Raw genomic sequence first — 14,866 nt, forward strand, 5'->3', positions numbered from 1 at the left:
ATGTTTGTTTCTGACCCCTGTGAGAGTTCTGATGTGCAGTGGGCTTGTGTGAACTAGTGTGAAGGTGGGTGTGGATCTGTGTCTCCTTGTGTGGATATGTGTGTGTGTGTGTGTGTGTGTGTGTGTGTGTGTAATACCTGCCTGGCTGGCAGGAATGAATATATTCTAAAGGGACACCTGTGTGATCATCTTTGACTACTAGACTACTGAAACAAAATTTCCCCAGGAGTCTCCAGATGGAAAAGTAAAAGGCTGAAGCCCCGGAGATCCAGAGGAGGTGTTTGTTCACTGGAGAAAGTTTTACAGCTTGTGGGGCAGACTTGGAGCTGAGATAATGGTGGCCAGGGCTGGACTGCTTGGCTGTGTAGTCCTGTCTTCTAGTTAAACCTTATCCACTTGTCAGGACCCTGAAGAAGGGCTGTAGGGGTGGAAGAGGCTCACTTTCTCTGTCCCTCTTCCCAGTGTGGCCACATGGAGTACATCTCCCTTTTCTGGTTTTCACTATTAATCTGGCTATTTAATTAAAGGCTTATGGAGGACTGGTGGCTGAACCTGGTTTGCTGGGGCAGAGGCTGCAACTTTAAGTTCAGTCACATGTGTGCACCAATCTATTCCTGCATATATCAATTTTTTAAAAAAGATTTATTTTATGTATGAGTGCTCTATCTGCGGTGTGTACGAATTTATGCCAGAAGAGGGCATCAGATCCCACTATAGATGGTTGTAAGCCACCATATGGTTTCTGGGAATTGAACTCAGGACCTATGGAAGAGCAGCCAGTGCTCTTAATCACTGAGCCATCTCTCCAGCCTCATATATATCAGTTTTCAAGAATGAATGTTCATGTACACAAAGGTATGTGTGAAGGGCTATCTGAACATGTATGTGGGCATGTGTAATGGACACTGTTTTCACCTGCTTGGGATGACTCAGCTCTCTTGTAGAGAGCATCAGAGAACTACTTTTAAGTTTAGAATAATAAAGTCTTCTAAAATTCAATATACTTTTTTATTAAATCAGAAAAAGAGGTACAATATACACGACCATCAGTCAATCATACCCTACTTTGCATTATACCTTAATGGACTCATGATCCAATTTAGTTCTCTATACAAGAAGAGAATTAAAAAAAAAAAAAAAAACCACCTCAAGTATTTGAATAATCTGTCAATTTTTATTAACTGGGTTAGGGGAAGGTTTTGTTTTTTTAATCAGAGAACATCCTGAACACATTAGGAAATTACAGACAGGCATGAGATAAGCGTCAGAGAGAACATGAAGCAAACTCCTCAGGCATCTGAGAAACATTAATAATGAAACATTACAGACACAAATCTTTGTTCGGGTACCAGATGCAAAGGGGAAAGTGGAGGTCTTGGCACCCCTTGTGTCACAAAACTAAACCTGCAACTTAATTTCATTTCACCCTTGGTTTTTCTTTTAAAGTTGGTAATCCAGGCCCTTGTCCCTACACCTCAGAAATAATTGTTCCCCCAAATCATTGCAATCCCTCTCCAGTCAATCACTCCCTTCCCCGATAACTTTCAAGGGTCCTATTTGAAAACTGACTCTTACCCATTCCTCTTTATATACCCCACACATTCCATTCCAGGAAGGGGGCAGATGCCCACAGGGCCTACCCAGAGTCCTCCTTCCTCCAAGTGTGAACTGAAACAAATAGATCTTCCCTTCCCTGTTCAGGCTTAGGGTATGAGTCAACATCTGCTACAAAGCAAAATATTCTTTTTTTTCTTTTCTTTTTTTTTTTTTTGCATTTTTCCTCTGCAACTTACTGGATACTGCCATCTTTTCATAACTTAACACAAATGCATTCATCTACCTCCTCCATCCCACGTCTGGCACTCACCAGCTCTTCTGGATTAAGTAGTTAACCTGCTAACCCATTTTTACAGTTATATTGCCAGGAAAGACTGAACCAGAGACCTAAATAATACACCTCAATCTACAACAATTCAGGTCGAAGTTGTAGGCAGAATTTCATTGGCTGGCCAGGAGAAAGACAAATATATACACAGAGTGAGTCTGGACGGGAGATGGAGTGGAGGAGGACCTGAGTGATTTGTTTACTTAGATTTTCCAACTGGTCCAATAGTTACGGGGTCCGTCTGCACTTGAGCATCCAACATCCGCTTTGGTCCCTGGAGAAAAACAAAGCAGTCCATATAAAGCCAACAGCAGCAAGGAGAACTTACCACATACTTATCCCGAGCTAGGTAATGTGCTGTGTAAATATACCCTATTCATGGGTCGATGTCCAGCTTCAGCATCTAGTGATATTGCTGTCTATTTTGTGAAATCTTAGACACATTACGTTTTGATGTCTTTGCCTTTACGATGAGAATATTTAAACATCTCAGAGGGTTGTTTCCAAGATAAAGTGGGCTCACACTGTGACACCCTTAGAATAGTCCTGGGGTGGGGAACTTCCTGTTCTAGCTCATTCTAGACACTCTTCTCTAGTCATGGTCAAGCAACTCATTCTTTCACTGTCTCACAAAATGGAGCTCTGATTTATTCCTCATCACTATCTGGAGTGATCTTACTATCTTTAATCTGGCTTCCTCCTCCTCTCTGGATTCTGTCTGCTGCATCCTCAGGGCCACCCAAGTTCCTGGCACATGGAGGGCACACCTTACGGCTGTCCTGGTGTGGCGGGTGCTGTTATGACTGTACTACTGTACTTTCAAGAGTTACAGTCAAACCAGTCCTTCCTGCGTACAGTTCCATGAGCTCTGATTAGTACAAATGGTCATGTTAGCACACACCTAAATCAAAATACATACCACTGTGGTGGGTATTGTGTTCCCTGAAATATTGTGTGTTCCCCAAAATAAACATATCTGGGATCGGAGAGCAGACAGCCACTAGAACAAAGCCAAAAATGGTGGCTAGAAAATGGGAAGAGTAAGCCATAACAGAAGTTGGGCAGTGATGGTGCACACCTTTAATCCCACCCAGCACTTGGGAGGCAGAGCTAGCCTGATCTCTGAGTTCAAGGCCATTTTAGAAACAGCTAAACTTGGTGACCCACGCCTTTAATCCCAGAAACCCAACCTTTAATCCCAGGGAGTGGGGGCAGAAAGAGAAAGGTATATAAGGCGTGAGGACCAGGAACTAAAGGAGTAAAGCATGTAGTTAGTTAAGCATTTGGTTGGTTAAGCATTCAGGCTTTGGAGCAACACAGTTCAGCTGGGATTCATGTAGAGGAGGACTCAGAAGCTTCCAGCCTGAGGAAACAGGATCACCTGAGGAACTAGCAAGGTGAGACAGCTGTGGCTTGTTCTGCTTCTCTGATCTTCCAGCAATCACCCCAATAACTGGCCTCAGGTTTGATTTCATTAATAAGAACTTTTAAGTTTCCTGCTATATACCACCCTTGTCTCTGCCCATCTCCTAAATATTGGCTGTCCTATAATGTGGTGATGTATTGTGCCCCCAATATACTGTGTCCCCCAGTAAAATTTATCTGAGGATCCGAGGAAAAAGCCAGCCACTATAGTAAACATAGAGGTCAGGCAATGGTAGCACAAGCCTTTAACCCTATCACTCAGGAGGCAGAGATCTGTCTGGATCTCTGTGAGTTCAAGGCCACACTGGGAACAGAGCCAGGCATGGTGATACAAGCTGGGAGGTGGTGAATCCCAGCACTAACCATAGGTCTAGAGGTCTGTACAGACAATCAGGAAGTGACAGAGCTGGGCAGGAAGAGGAAGTGATGTAGCTGGGCTGAGAGAGCAAATGAGGAAGCAGAACAGAAAGGCATATAGGTGTGGATATACAGGAAGTAGGGCTCTTTGGAGACTGAGGTGTTGGTGAGGTGAGGTTAGCTTGGGGCTTTTCCTATTTCCCTGATCTCTCAGGTTTTCACTCCTATATCTGGCTCTGTGTTTTTTGTTTTTGTTTTAATTTAATAAGACCATTTGGCTATTCATCTACACTAGAATTCACTATTTAGTCCAAGTTGGCCCTGGTCTCACAGCAATCCTCCTGAAAGTTAGGATTATAGGCTTGCACCATTATGCCTATTTTCCAGGATTTCATACTAACAAGTAAGAGAATCCCTAGCCTTTGAACACAGTTTCTTTCCTGTCACACATGAGTTGAGATTTATACATATCACATGGATTGGAGGCAGTTACTGGTGGCTCTTTCTTCAGTATAAAGTAAAACTTACAAAATTGGACCATGCACAGAGTATATAAAGGTGTATAGAGCACAGTTTAGTACTATAGTAGTAAGTTATATAAAGGGAATAGTGGCACCCAACATGTTGGCAAGAGTTTCCACCTAAAACCTGAGAAAAAAGATTCTAAAACAGAGCTAAAAACAACTTCCTAGCTGTCTCTCTCAAGTTAGTGGCAGCCTGCCGGTTTGAGCTACTATAGAGGGTTCCTGGCATGTGTGCCTGACCTGCAGTGTGGCGGGAATGAGGAATCTACGAATCTACACTTTACTCTGCTGCGTGGTGGATTTAGCCTTTGCTAGTTAAAAAAAAAAGGTTTCTGGGCTATGCACTGCTTTGATAGAACTGCTTCTGACATATGGCTCCAGACCCAGAGCTGATGGTAAACTGTACCACCACCAAGTTGAGAAGCTGAGTTGGGCGGGGCCAGCAGCCACAGCGGCATTTCAGTCTTACAAAGATGGATATTACACAGAGAATCTGGTTTGTCTTGTCTTTGGGATTTTTAACTGCAGAAAAAGGTTTGATCATAAAAGCTGTTGAGTTAAACAAATATGTAAATTTTAAAGGTAACGACTTCAGAATTTGGATATAAGGATATGTTGCTTTGGAAAAGAGTCTCGGCTTTTGTTTCCACAGAAAGCCAGAGGCTATGGATTTGTTCCAGATTAAGATACATCAGGTTTGATCAGCCAAGACCACCTGAAAGGTCTCTGATGATACAATGGCCCAGATGATCCAATATCTAGAATGGTTTCAAGGCAACTGGCTCAGAGGTTTACCCTCACGGACTACTCCATAATCCTAAAATTTTCTTTGTGTCCCCATAAGATACAGCACCCAGTAGGAAGTAGTAAGAGAAACTATGCCCAATTTCCCAAAATTATCAAGCTGGCTTTGGAGATGGAATTGGATCATTCCTTCTCTAAACCCAGACATATTGCTAAAAGAAAAGTTTACGAGATTTTTGTATACCAAATCAGAAGAGCCCTCTGGTGTGGGACAGAAAAAAACCAATATTTTTATTTATAAAGCAGGTTGATTATAAATGCAATCTCTTTCTAAAGAAGAAAAGGGGATATGATATAGATATAATAGGATGAAAGGGTAAATTAAGGAACTTACTTCTAAAGAGCAACAACTTGTTTAAAATGTTTTACATTAGTATAGATTTTAGTCTATTGATACAAAGTTAAAGTTAATTTTGTTATACTATGTGTATATTTCTACTAGTGTTTAAGGTATTATGTTTGTATAGCTCATTTTAAATTGAAATGGATAATTAAAAATAGATTAATAATTAGTCATCTATGATAATCATACTCATAGCCATGTTAGTTAAGTCTTCTAGATATACATAGAGATATTTCAGATAGATAGGTAATCTTCAAATACTTCAAAGATCTACAGAATATGGCATTTAAAATACTTTTAAAATTTAGACTTTCTGGACAGTGAGACATGTCTGCTCCTGGCAACACCAATTTACTTCAGAGAGGAGGATGGGCATTGAAGATACATCATATGGAATTTATCTTCACCTTGGCAAAAATAGCCATTTGGGCAAGAAACTGTCCTTGCCTGGACTGCTTGATCAACTGGACATGCAGGACCCATAGAAAGGTGACCACTGAACTTTGCTTGACAAAATGGTCCTTCAGGTTCCTGCTTCGCAGAGGAAACTGCCAGACATTCTACAGGACACTGAAAAAAGTGACCAAGAGACTCTAGCCCTGTGGGCTGAAGACAAATGCCCCAACTTTACAAAGGACCATTAGGTGACTGTCCAGGCTGCCAGCTGTCTCTGTCTACCCTACAAGACTCCTGAAAGTTGCTTGCATCCTTCTTCCAATTCTCAGGTAATATTATATCCTTCTGAGGTCTTTGATATGGTTGAAGACTAGATAGTTATAATTTTCTCAGTTATGATAAAAGATAAGTTAGATATAAAACCTTGGACTCACAAATATAAGATAGATAGGATACCTTCTTTAATATTGTAACTGTAATTCTTGCTTGATAATTGTTTTGTTATATGTAATTTTACTATGTAAAAGTTAAAACCTTCCTTAAAAAGAAAAGAAAAGGGGAAGTGCTGTGGATATTGCTCTGTGTAAATAAAATTCTGATTGGCCTGTGGCCAGGCAGGAAGTACAGGCGGGACAAGAGAGAAGAGAATACTGGGAGGTGGAAGGCTGGAGCAAAGAGACCCTGCCAGCTACCACCATGACAAGGAAGATGTAAAGACACTGGTAAGCCACAAGCCATGTGGCAAAGTATAGACTAACAGAAATGGGTTCATTTAAGATAGAAGAACTAGATAACAAGAAGACTGCCACGGCCGTAGTTTCTAAACAATGTAAGTTTCTGTGTGTTTACTTGGTTGGTTCTGAGTGTCTATGGGCCTGGCGGGTGAGAGAGATTTGTCCTGACTGTGGGCCAGGCAGGAAAACTCTTACTACAGAATAGTGTGATATACTATACATAACATAGGATAGTATATATTACATAATATATACATACTATCTGCTACATAGTAGAGTGTAGGAAATATAACACAGTATAGTTTTTAATCGTGTGCATGTGTGCTCACATGTATATGGTGCACATGTGAAGGCCACAGGCTGATGCCAGGCTTTTCCTCAATTGCTCTCCACCTTATATACTGAGGCAGACTCTCTCTCTTGGACCAAGAACACACTGACTGACTTAGTCTATAGCCATCTTCCTCCAGGGATCCCCTGTCTCTGCCTCCCTAAGTGCTGGGATTACAGGATTGTGGCCATACCCTCTTGGTATTTACATGGGTCTTTGGGAACAAATCTGACTGTCTCGGCCACTCTGCCTGAAACTGCAGCCGCAAAAGGAATTCTGTTCCCAGCTGTTTCAGCCACTCCTTTGGTGAAGAAGTGACTCAAGCAAGCATTATCCCTGGCAGATTAAAGATGCAGGCGGCCATCAGCCTGAGGCTGGCTCAGAGTACAGTGTGACTGAGTGGCTAAACACACCAGACCCTAACAGAAGAGAGTACTTGGTATAGCAAATAGCTGGACTTTCAGTTAATCACAAACTGTCTAGCTTTGGCCAATCACAAGCAGGCAACATAGCATAGCGTACTTAAATCAGTTAAATGGTAACCTGCACTACTCTGATGCTTCTTGTAGCCAATCAGTGATTACTTTGTCCAGCCTATAAACTGGTGGCTGGTAGGGCTGAGCTGGGCTCAAGGACCCTCTTCTGGTTCAGAGCTCTGCCCAGTCTACAAATGGTCCCTTCTTCAGATACTCCACATTAAATATGTTGACTTTAGGGAAGAGGGAACATCAATTGAATTAGATTGGGCAGTAGGCAAGTTTATGGGGGCATTTTATTGATTGATGACTTCAGTGGGAGGGCCGAGGTCACTGCGGGCAATGCGCTCCCCTGGGCAGGGAGTCCTAGGTTGTATAAGAAAGCAGGCTGAGTCAGCCATGGGGAGCAAGTCATTAAGTAGCATTCCTCCATTGTCTCTGCTTCAGTTCCGCCTTCAGGTTCCTGCCCCAATTTCCTTCCATGATGGACTGTAAACTGTAAGCTGAAATAAACCTTTTCCTCCGAAAGTTGCTTTTGGTTGTGGTATTTATCACAGCAATAGAAAGCAAATGGAGGGCCGGATGGTGGTGGCGCATGCCTTTAATCCCAGCACTTGGGAGGCAGAGCTAGGCAGATCTCTGTGAGTTTGAGGCCAGCCTGGTCTTCAGAGTGAGAACTGGGATAGGCGCCAAAACTACACAGAGAACCCCTGTCTTGAAAAACTGAAGGGGGAAAAAAAGCAAATTGTAGCTTGACCTAAATTTTACAATGGGGGAAACTGAGGCACTGAGGGGTTGAATGGCTCAGCCAAGGATACACATCTAGGGTAGCCAGAGCAGAATTGCTGACAAGCTGGGCGGAGTGGCTTAGGAGCATGGGCCTTTGGTCTCATTCTCTCCTACCGTCCCAATGCCATTTAGATCTCCCTGTCCCTACCACCAGGCATCCTCATGCTTCCTGCTCCTAACCTCAACCCCCCACCCCACCCCCCCCCACCCCCCCACCCCCACCCCCCCCACCCCCCCCCCCCCACCCCCCGCTTTGGCTCCCTCATCCCTTAGCTAAGAACCAAGAAAGACGACCCCATCCACTTACCAGCCCCTTCAGGAAGCCCCCGAGGGACTGTCGCCGCTTCTCGGACCTCTTTACGGGCTTGTCCCCACTCTGAGCTGAGTTTACCTCCACCACAGGCTGCTGCGCACACTGCGCCGGTTCTCTGGCTTCCTGTTTGCTGCCCTTCTGCTTGTTGGTCTCAGCCACAGACTTCTTGTCCACCGACTTCTTCTCCTTCGAGGTCTCCTTGCTTTTCTGGGCTGTTGGTGCGGGCTCTGGCTCTGGCTCCGGGGGCGAGGGCGTCTTCTCTGTGGAGTTTGACGTCTACAGGAATTCCAAACAAAGCCCCTGTTTAGTGTCTGAAAGACGCTTCTTAATAGCAGAAGGGTAAATGTGTTAAACAGAGATGTTTGGATGTTGGAAATGAGTTTGGGTAAAATGTGAGGAAAAAAATAAATCATCAAGGTCGTGCATAGCAGGGGGCATTTATTTATGTATTTATTTTTGTAATAATCCATTATTCATTTATGCATTCCCTGTAAGGACTCTTTCTCTTTGTCAAACTACTTAAATGACTTTGGCTGAGCCACTTAACTCCCCAGAGCCTCAATTTCCCCACCTGTAAACTGGGGTAGTAATAACAGCTATCCCATGCAATCTAGGCAAACTAATTCTACCCCCAGGAGAAGAGTGTGTGGCCTAAGCCTGGCCAGTCACAACAGTGTATGTGATAGAACCTGTACAGCTCTGACTGGTTCAGGATAAGCTAGAGACAGCTCTGACTGGTTCAGGATAGGTGAAGCTAGCTCTGATTGGTTCAGGATAGGTGAAGCTAGCTCTGATTGGTTCAGGATAGCGAAGACAGACAGGCTGGTCTGATATTAGAGCTTTGCTAGAATAATCAAGAGGTCTGGCTTTACTCCATTGCATTCAAAGCTATGAAAACACAAGCCTGGGCCTTTGAGAGTCTGTTTCAAGAGAAAAATATCCCCTGATAGGAAGTCAACACAGAGAAAAAGCAGAGCCAAGAACATGCGGATGAAATCAGTACAGGTGTCAGCATATGTGACCGTGGGTCCAGCATTCCTGAAAACCTTTCATGAACAGGGCAGTGTTGAGAGGGTGTGCCATAATTAGCCCAAGTGACTTATTTCTTGAGAGTGCACATTTTGAAATTCATAATTACATATGCCTTATATTTTTATGTGAAACTGTCCCTTTATTTCATGAAATGGTAGTTTAAAAAAAAAACCCAGATGGTTATTTTTAGTTTTGAATGGGCATCTTTCAATACCAAAATGAGACACCCTACACTGTACCTACAATGTAGAGGCTGTAAAAATCCCAGTCCTAGAAGATTCTGGGAAAACGGTAGCTACGCAGAGACAAAAAATAAATAAATCTGTCAGGAAGTTGAAATCTTTTTCTCATCATATCTTTGACCTCAACTGACTACCAGTACAGACACAGAAAATCAGAAAAGAGGGAGACCAAACAACCCCAGAGAAATCTTTCTCCCCAGTGGTGAATGAACAGGGTCCCAAGCAAGCTCTCCTGTGTTAGACAGACACAGGTCTCAGCAACTCTGGCTTTGGTGCAGGGGAGGCAAATGGGAATAGCAAGAGAAATTTGATGAACCCAATGTCATGGGCACCATCCAATGTCACTAGCACCATTGGCTAGTGGCTGCTCAGATCCTAGCGGAGAGACATCATGTCTTTACATGGCCAGCATGGGCCTCAAACTTGTGATCCTCTTGCCTCTGCCTCCCAAGTGCTGGTGGTCCCATGCTCCCATATGAGGCTTCTGAGACCTTGGCAGTGAACTCTTGTGAAATGCAATCCATATCAGCTTTGAAAGTTACACCAAACAATAGAAGTATAACTACTACCCCATGGGCCACATTTGACCCCTTAATTCAGGTCTACAAACTGTGGTTCATGAAGTCCTGTCATATACCCAGGCAGGAAGTCCCACAGCAGAGCTGTTGTCTTGAACAAGAATAAAAGCTGGTGTTTTGCATTAGTGAACCCAGCACAGCTCTGCGAAAGAAGCCAGAAGCCAAGTGGACAGGCTGCTCTGAGTCTGAGCTCATGGAAACTGCAGCTCTCTGGGAAGTAGATGTCCTTGGAGGTAGCAAACATCGTTCAAATTATTCTGCAGCTACATGTATCTAATCCTGCCATTTCCCAGCAGCCAAAGCTGTAGCAAGTGATAAGACATGGAGGTGAATCACTGAGTAGCATAGGAAGCCCTGAGCAACTGTATCCTCCAGGTGAAGGGGACTTCTGCCAGGATGCTCCTTGGGAAGACTGGGAAGCTGCAATGCTGTGCAAACCCCTGAGTTTCCACAAATTGTGTGGAAGATGTCAGCATCTAGCAGTGGCTGAAATCCTTACAGTGGAGTCAGAGACCTGGCTTGAGTTCAGTTCTATCATGCCCTTGCTGTGTGACTAGGCATCGAGAGTCTCTCCATGTCCTCATCTGTGTCATGCCACCTGAGGGTCAAATGGCCACATCTGGCCCATGTGGAATGCCAAATGCTGGGTAGCGATCATCTTGGGTTTTCTTAGAGGGAGGTAGTTCCAAGGCACAGAACTGACAGCTTGATGTTCAGGAAAGTCCCTAGCCGACGGGCTAGCAGAAGAGCTGGTCACCCTTGTAACCTTGCTTGCAGTTCCTCTTTTTAAGAAACTGTGAGGCTCTGAGTGCACTGTACAGATGGGCCACCGGGAAATGACACAGGGTGACACACTAGTGGCCCACCACTCACGCTGCCCAGCCGTGGGGACTCCCCCTCCCTTCTCGGGAAAAATTCCACCTGGGAACTGAGCTTTTCCTTGTTCCTTCTGCCCATATATATATATAAGCTTTCTAATTATTAATAGAAATAGCAACTCTAGACTGTCTTCTGAATTATGCTGTAGATTCATGTGATATGAGTATCGGATGGCCATTCCTTAGCAACAGTTTAATAATAATGACAAATAGCACCTACATTTGGCTGGGTCATGCCACCCCAATTCACACGCTGAAAATGATTCCCTTTTGTGGTTGCATTTGGAGTAAAGTAATAATTCAATGTGAAATGAGGCCATACTGAGGGGCTCTGATTCCGAAGGTTTAGCGTATTATAGGAAGAGACACTAGGGGGCACTCTTCTCCCCTGGCTCCTCCTCTCTCCCATGTCCCCTGCAAGGCAGAAGGCAGCCATTTGCAAGCAAGGGAAAGAACCTTTACAATACTTTGATTTTAGCCTTTCCAGCAACAGAAATGAGGGGAAAGTCTGTGGTTTAAGCCACTCAGCATATGGTGTTTTGTCATGGCAGCCTATGCTGATATAAAACAATTCATTGAGCCTTCCAGGCCGGAAATGTCCTCAGTCCTTTCCTGGTACCTAGTCATCCAGGTTGGTCGCCCTATAACGACTTCTTCCCCTACATCCACCTAGGTGCGGAAACTGAGGCACTGGGAGATTAGTAATCTGCCAAAACACCTACAGCAAAAACTCCACAAAAAACAGAAAACAAAAAGACCTTGGCCCGTTGAGTCTAAAATCCAGGTTTTTAAGCACTTCTTTGTATTATTAAAATTACTAGAAAAGTATTTGATATATTTTTAAATTTTTAAAAATTTTTATGTGCTTTGATATTTTGCCTGCATGTATGTCTGTGTGAGGGTGTTGGATCCACTGGAACTACAGTTTAGACACTTTTTTGAACTGCCACGTGGGTGCTGGGAATTGAACCCAGGTCCTCTGGAAGAGCAGCCAGTGCTCTTAACTGTTGAGCCATCTCTCCAGCCCCAGTATTTGATATTTTTATAGAGGTATTTATTTAAATTTTAAAAAGTGCCAGATTACAAGCTAGAGGGTCTTTAGACGATGTTGAACACCTACTTTTCTTCCCTCTGGCTCTCAAGTGCTGGGATTGAGGCATGTACTACCATGCCTGGTCTCATGCAGTGCTGAGATGGCATCGGGGCTTTGTGTATGTCAGGAAAGCTTTCTACTAAGCGAGCTACATCCCCAGCCCAATGATCCCATTTTTAAAAGAAAGATCCCATACAGATATAAAATATTCTGTTAAGAATAAAGCAGCAGCTAAGGCAGTGAGCATCATCCATCTGTTTCAGGATAATTCCTACTGTGTGCCAGACACCACACACAGTGATAGAAAAATGGAAATGCCTGCTTGCTCTACAGTGTTCCAGACATGGGTGAGACAGGAGAGACACACAGGAGAATCATTACAATATCATGAAGGGAACAAACAGGATGGCAGTGATGACCGAAGGGCATAGAATCTCTGAGGAGGTGACATTTCTGTTAAAACTTGAAGGCTGAGAGAGGAGGAGGTTGGACATAGCTGAAGACTAGTTCATACCAAGTCTGCAGAGCCCAACAGTGTTGGGTATACAATGGGCGCTTAATCAGGAAATGTTGCATAAATGACTGAGAACTGCATTGAAAATAAGCCTGGAGAGAAGCAAGAAGGCATCAGCTAAACCCACCACCAGACTGAGTTCAAGGTCACTTACTTGGCAACTGGAGTCTTTCCTATTACTTTCTTCTGAGTGGGTGATCCCTCCATCCCCTTTCACTGACTACAATAACAAACAGACAGTGTCCTTTCAGTGACCACAACACAGCAACAATGGACAGATGCATGCACTCCCCAAACTGATGACCCCGTCATTGATTCTTGAAATTAGGTTCAAGACCCTAGAAGAGCAACCAGGAAGGGGCCGCTCATAGAGACATGGAGTCCGACGGAACTCAAGGGCTAGCTTCCAAAGGAGCTGTCAAAGTCCCAAGCCCCTAGGGTTATGTCATTCCGGATGACTAGATCATGAGGAAAATGCCAGTGTTGAGGCTAGCTCTGGTGGGCACACCTGGGTGCAGAACATGGTCTTCTGGGCATAACAGCCACTGCCATGGAGCAACTGTAACTGCTACAAGAGACCCTCCAAATCAGGTCTGTTGACTGTCCCTCACAGAAAGGGGGGAATCATTAGGCCTTCACCTGAGATTCTAGGCACTTTTTCCTACCCCGCCCCCCCCCAGCTGTTTGTGGTCTCAGGAAGTACTAGGGCATACAGTATGTGGAAGGCTAATTGGGGGAGAAGGGTGTGGCTCCATCTAGCTAGCTATAAGGAAGTCATTATCCATGCTGGGGTGAGACCTCTCAGTGCAGTAGCTGTTTTGGGGTCACCCAGGCTCCTACAAGTCACCCCTCACTCATGCTCTGAAAGAAAACCCAATAAACTCATTGGTTTACCATGGGAGACCTCGGTGGAGTTGGTACTTTGCTCAGTCACTGGCCCCCTAGCTGGGGTGAATAGACATCTGTTCCTGTCTCCCCAGGAAAATGCATGTAATCCCTCCACTTAAGGGCTGAGGCAACAGGACCACAAGACAGCCTGGGCTAAATGAGATCCTTTTTGAGGAAGGGAAGGAGAAGAACGAAGTGTTGGAAGGAGGTGATTAAATGTGAAAGAATGAACATCTGGCATTCCATTGGTACCGCCTGGGGCTGTTATTTTCATCCCATGGCGTGTTGAGGGTTAGTGAGCATTCCATGCTCCATCCTTTAGCGCCCCCTAGAGCTTGTGGTTTCCTTGACAGGGCTGCATCTAGCTGACTCTGTATCTTTGATTCTTTTAACCAGGTGAGCTGAATGAACTAGTATTTCCAAATGTGTGGCCACAGGCACAGAGGCACCAGAATCACCTGAGAACTTGTTAGGGTGATAAATTCTCCACACCTGCTTAGCTGTAGATCTGCTGAATCAAACTCTGGGGGCTAGGGCTCAGTCACCTGTGTTTAACAAGCTCCTCAGGGGATTCTGAGCACATTAATGCCTGAACTGGCCACAGTCATACTCAGACTTAATCTGAGCTCCGTAGCTTTAGCTGTGCACACAGTAATGCCCAGTGCTTGACGCCATCAAATACCCACTGGGTGTGATGATGAGCGCTCGGGTCTCATCCACAACACCAACTCTGGTCGAATCTTGGAATAGCTAGTTATTTGCACCATCTCTTCCAGCTGTGCAAGAAGTGGGGCGGAAGCAGTGTGGGGTGAAGAGGAGATACTCACCCTAACTGTTATCAACTGGGCTGTTCTCTTAAGCAGACAGCATGCACCCAAGGGCACAGGCAAGAACAGTTAATCCTAAGAACCTTAGAGCAGGCTCCACACCTTCTGTGAAAGCAGCGGGTGTGAGCACAGAGTTCAGACCTTGGCAAGCTGGGTGGGCATGGTGACCATTATAATCCCAGGGCACGGGAGGAAGAAGCAGGATTCCTGGAGGATAGGGCTAGCTAGGTTAGTCATATCTGATAGGACCTGGTTCAACCAAGAGACTCTGCCTTAACATGAGGAAGACTCCCAACACCAGCCTCAGGCACACACACACACATGTCATGCACACCCCCACACATGTGTACCCATATACAGGCAAACATGCATATAAGCACACATAGCATACATGCATGAAAGAAAACTGTACTGGCACTCAAATGCATTTTGACTGA

At 44.6% G+C, this 14,866-nt stretch overlaps 1 protein-coding gene across 1 annotated transcript in view; it reads right to left on the minus strand.

Annotated features, from left to right (window-relative positions):
• Positions 1–1,154: 1,154 nt before the first annotated feature.
• Positions 1,155–14,866, minus strand: part of Bcas1 (brain enriched myelin associated protein 1) — a 67,404-nt gene continuing 53,692 nt past the window's right edge. The window contains exons 10-12 of the mRNA XM_036184332.1: positions 12,869–12,934; positions 8,372–8,653; positions 1,155–2,159 (exon numbers count right to left, since the gene is read on the minus strand). Of these exons, the coding sequence (XP_036040225.1) occupies positions 2,085–2,159; positions 8,372–8,653; positions 12,869–12,934 (423 nt within the window). The 3' untranslated portion in view covers positions 1,155–2,084. The remainder of the gene's footprint in view (positions 2,160–8,371; positions 8,654–12,868; positions 12,935–14,866) is intronic.

Source organism: Onychomys torridus, chromosome 4 (assembly GCF_903995425.1).
Source record: "Onychomys torridus chromosome 4, mOncTor1.1, whole genome shotgun sequence".
Classification (NCBI taxonomy): Eukaryota; Metazoa; Chordata; class Mammalia; order Rodentia; family Cricetidae; genus Onychomys; species Onychomys torridus.